The sequence below is a fragment of the Triticum dicoccoides genome, chromosome 5A (genome assembly GCF_002162155.2).
Source record: "Triticum dicoccoides isolate Atlit2015 ecotype Zavitan chromosome 5A, WEW_v2.0, whole genome shotgun sequence".
Lineage (NCBI taxonomy): Eukaryota > Viridiplantae > Streptophyta > Magnoliopsida > Poales > Poaceae > Triticum > Triticum dicoccoides.
Genome location: NC_041388.1, coordinates 383,398,471 through 383,400,001, shown reverse-complemented (window position 1 = coordinate 383,400,001; position 1,531 = coordinate 383,398,471). Strand labels below are relative to the sequence as shown.

The 1,531-nt window shown below is 48.9% G+C and overlaps 1 protein-coding gene across 1 annotated transcript; it reads right to left on the bottom strand.

Annotated features, from left to right (window-relative positions):
* Nucleotides 1-6: 6 nt before the first annotated feature.
* Nucleotides 7-506, bottom strand: LOC119297385. Its single transcript, XM_037575191.1, has one exon. It carries the CDS (start codon nucleotides 340-342, stop codon nucleotides 106-108), a length of 237 nt encoding a protein of 78 aa, XP_037431088.1. The 5' UTR covers nucleotides 343-506; the 3' UTR covers nucleotides 7-105.
* Between the last annotated feature and the right edge of the window lie 1,025 nt (nucleotides 507-1,531).

Here is a 1,531-nt window from a genome sequence, read left to right as displayed (position 1 = left end):
CAAGAAATGCTCTTCCTACCCAACTAATGTACAATTGCATCCATTCTGGGGCTCAAAACCTCTAACCATGGGCATTGCGGCACTGAGACAGAGATGCGGCATCCGTCACGCACCGTAGATGGCGGAGAGCCTCCGCAGGGCGGCCACCTTGAGCTCCAGGATGCAGATGTACTCGGCGGTCTGCCTGAGCAGCACGTCGACGTCCGCGTCCCGGGCGTCAGGGACTATCTTCTTGAGCTCCCTGAGCCTCCTCAGCACCATGTGCTGGAAGGGCCTCCTGTGCATCAGCGATGCCACCACCCCCTTGCTCTTCCCCACCGTGAACATGGCCTTCCTTCTCATCTCTCTCCCTTTCTCCCTCCCCAGGTTGCTATGTCACTTCTGACTTGTGCTGTGTGGAGGGTGTGTGCTGAGGGACACAGCAGGGGGCGCGTATATATAGGGGCGAGGCAAGGGATGTTTCACTTGGCCATGTGGGGAGGACTAGGTTCTAACCTGTAGACTGAGCTGTAAGGATAGCTAGCTCCCACAGGCCATGAACTGTCCGTCGGTCATTGTATAGGATGGTGCCTCGCTGTTTGGCGTTTGCAACTTGTGGTGGTTTGGTTGAAACCTAGGCTGCTCGACCGGTGATCTTGGGTTTTGCCCAACTTCCGCTCAGCTGATGATCATCTAATGATTGTCTCAGCTGCTCGTATATTATTATATAGTACATAAAAAAGAGTTCAGGAGGAACTATCTGGTCTGGCTGGTCTGGTCCGGTGTACATATCAATATCAATATTATATGCACCTAATATAATTAGCTTTGGCCTTCTTTCCCATGTGATTTTAGTTAGCAAACTCCCTTAAATAATTGTGCAAGTGCATTCTCTAGTTTGCCTTTTTAGCGGTTTATTATTATTTAGACACCAGTTTGTGAGAGTGAGCTGACAGGATTATCTTGTTCTTTTTTAATGTTCCATGCGCGCACCCACCGTGCATTTGTTTCTTCCTTGCCATGGCAGCATTATGCCCCCTGTATGCATACAGTCTACCGATCGCTATGAGCCCCAAGGCTATATATAAACAAACCAGCAAGGCACTGCACTGCGCAGATGTCTTCCGATGTCGTTCTTGCTCGCCTGCGTTTGCTGCTAGCTCCAAACAAGTGCTCTTGTCCTAATCACAGTCATCGAACGGCCAGCATTATTTGCAATGATCAGAGGAAATGTCCGTGCATGTGGTCTTCGCCAGCTTGCGTCGTGCAAATTAAATTGAACTGCAGATTGACGGCAATCTATCTATCACTGTGGCCGTGTGCCAGATACTGCACTCGTATAGTCCTATGCTTATCATGATTGGAGAAGGGTAAGGGTTATATTCCTCGGTTTGAAACTTCTAAGAGCATCTCCTAGGTGGTCTATGGATGCCGGTGTAACTTTTGTTACTTGTGTATTTGTACTGCCATGACATTTAAAAAATAGACCAGACATGTTTCCTTTGCCGGATAGAGGCAACAATGATTAAGGGTCTCCCTGATGGATGCAGCT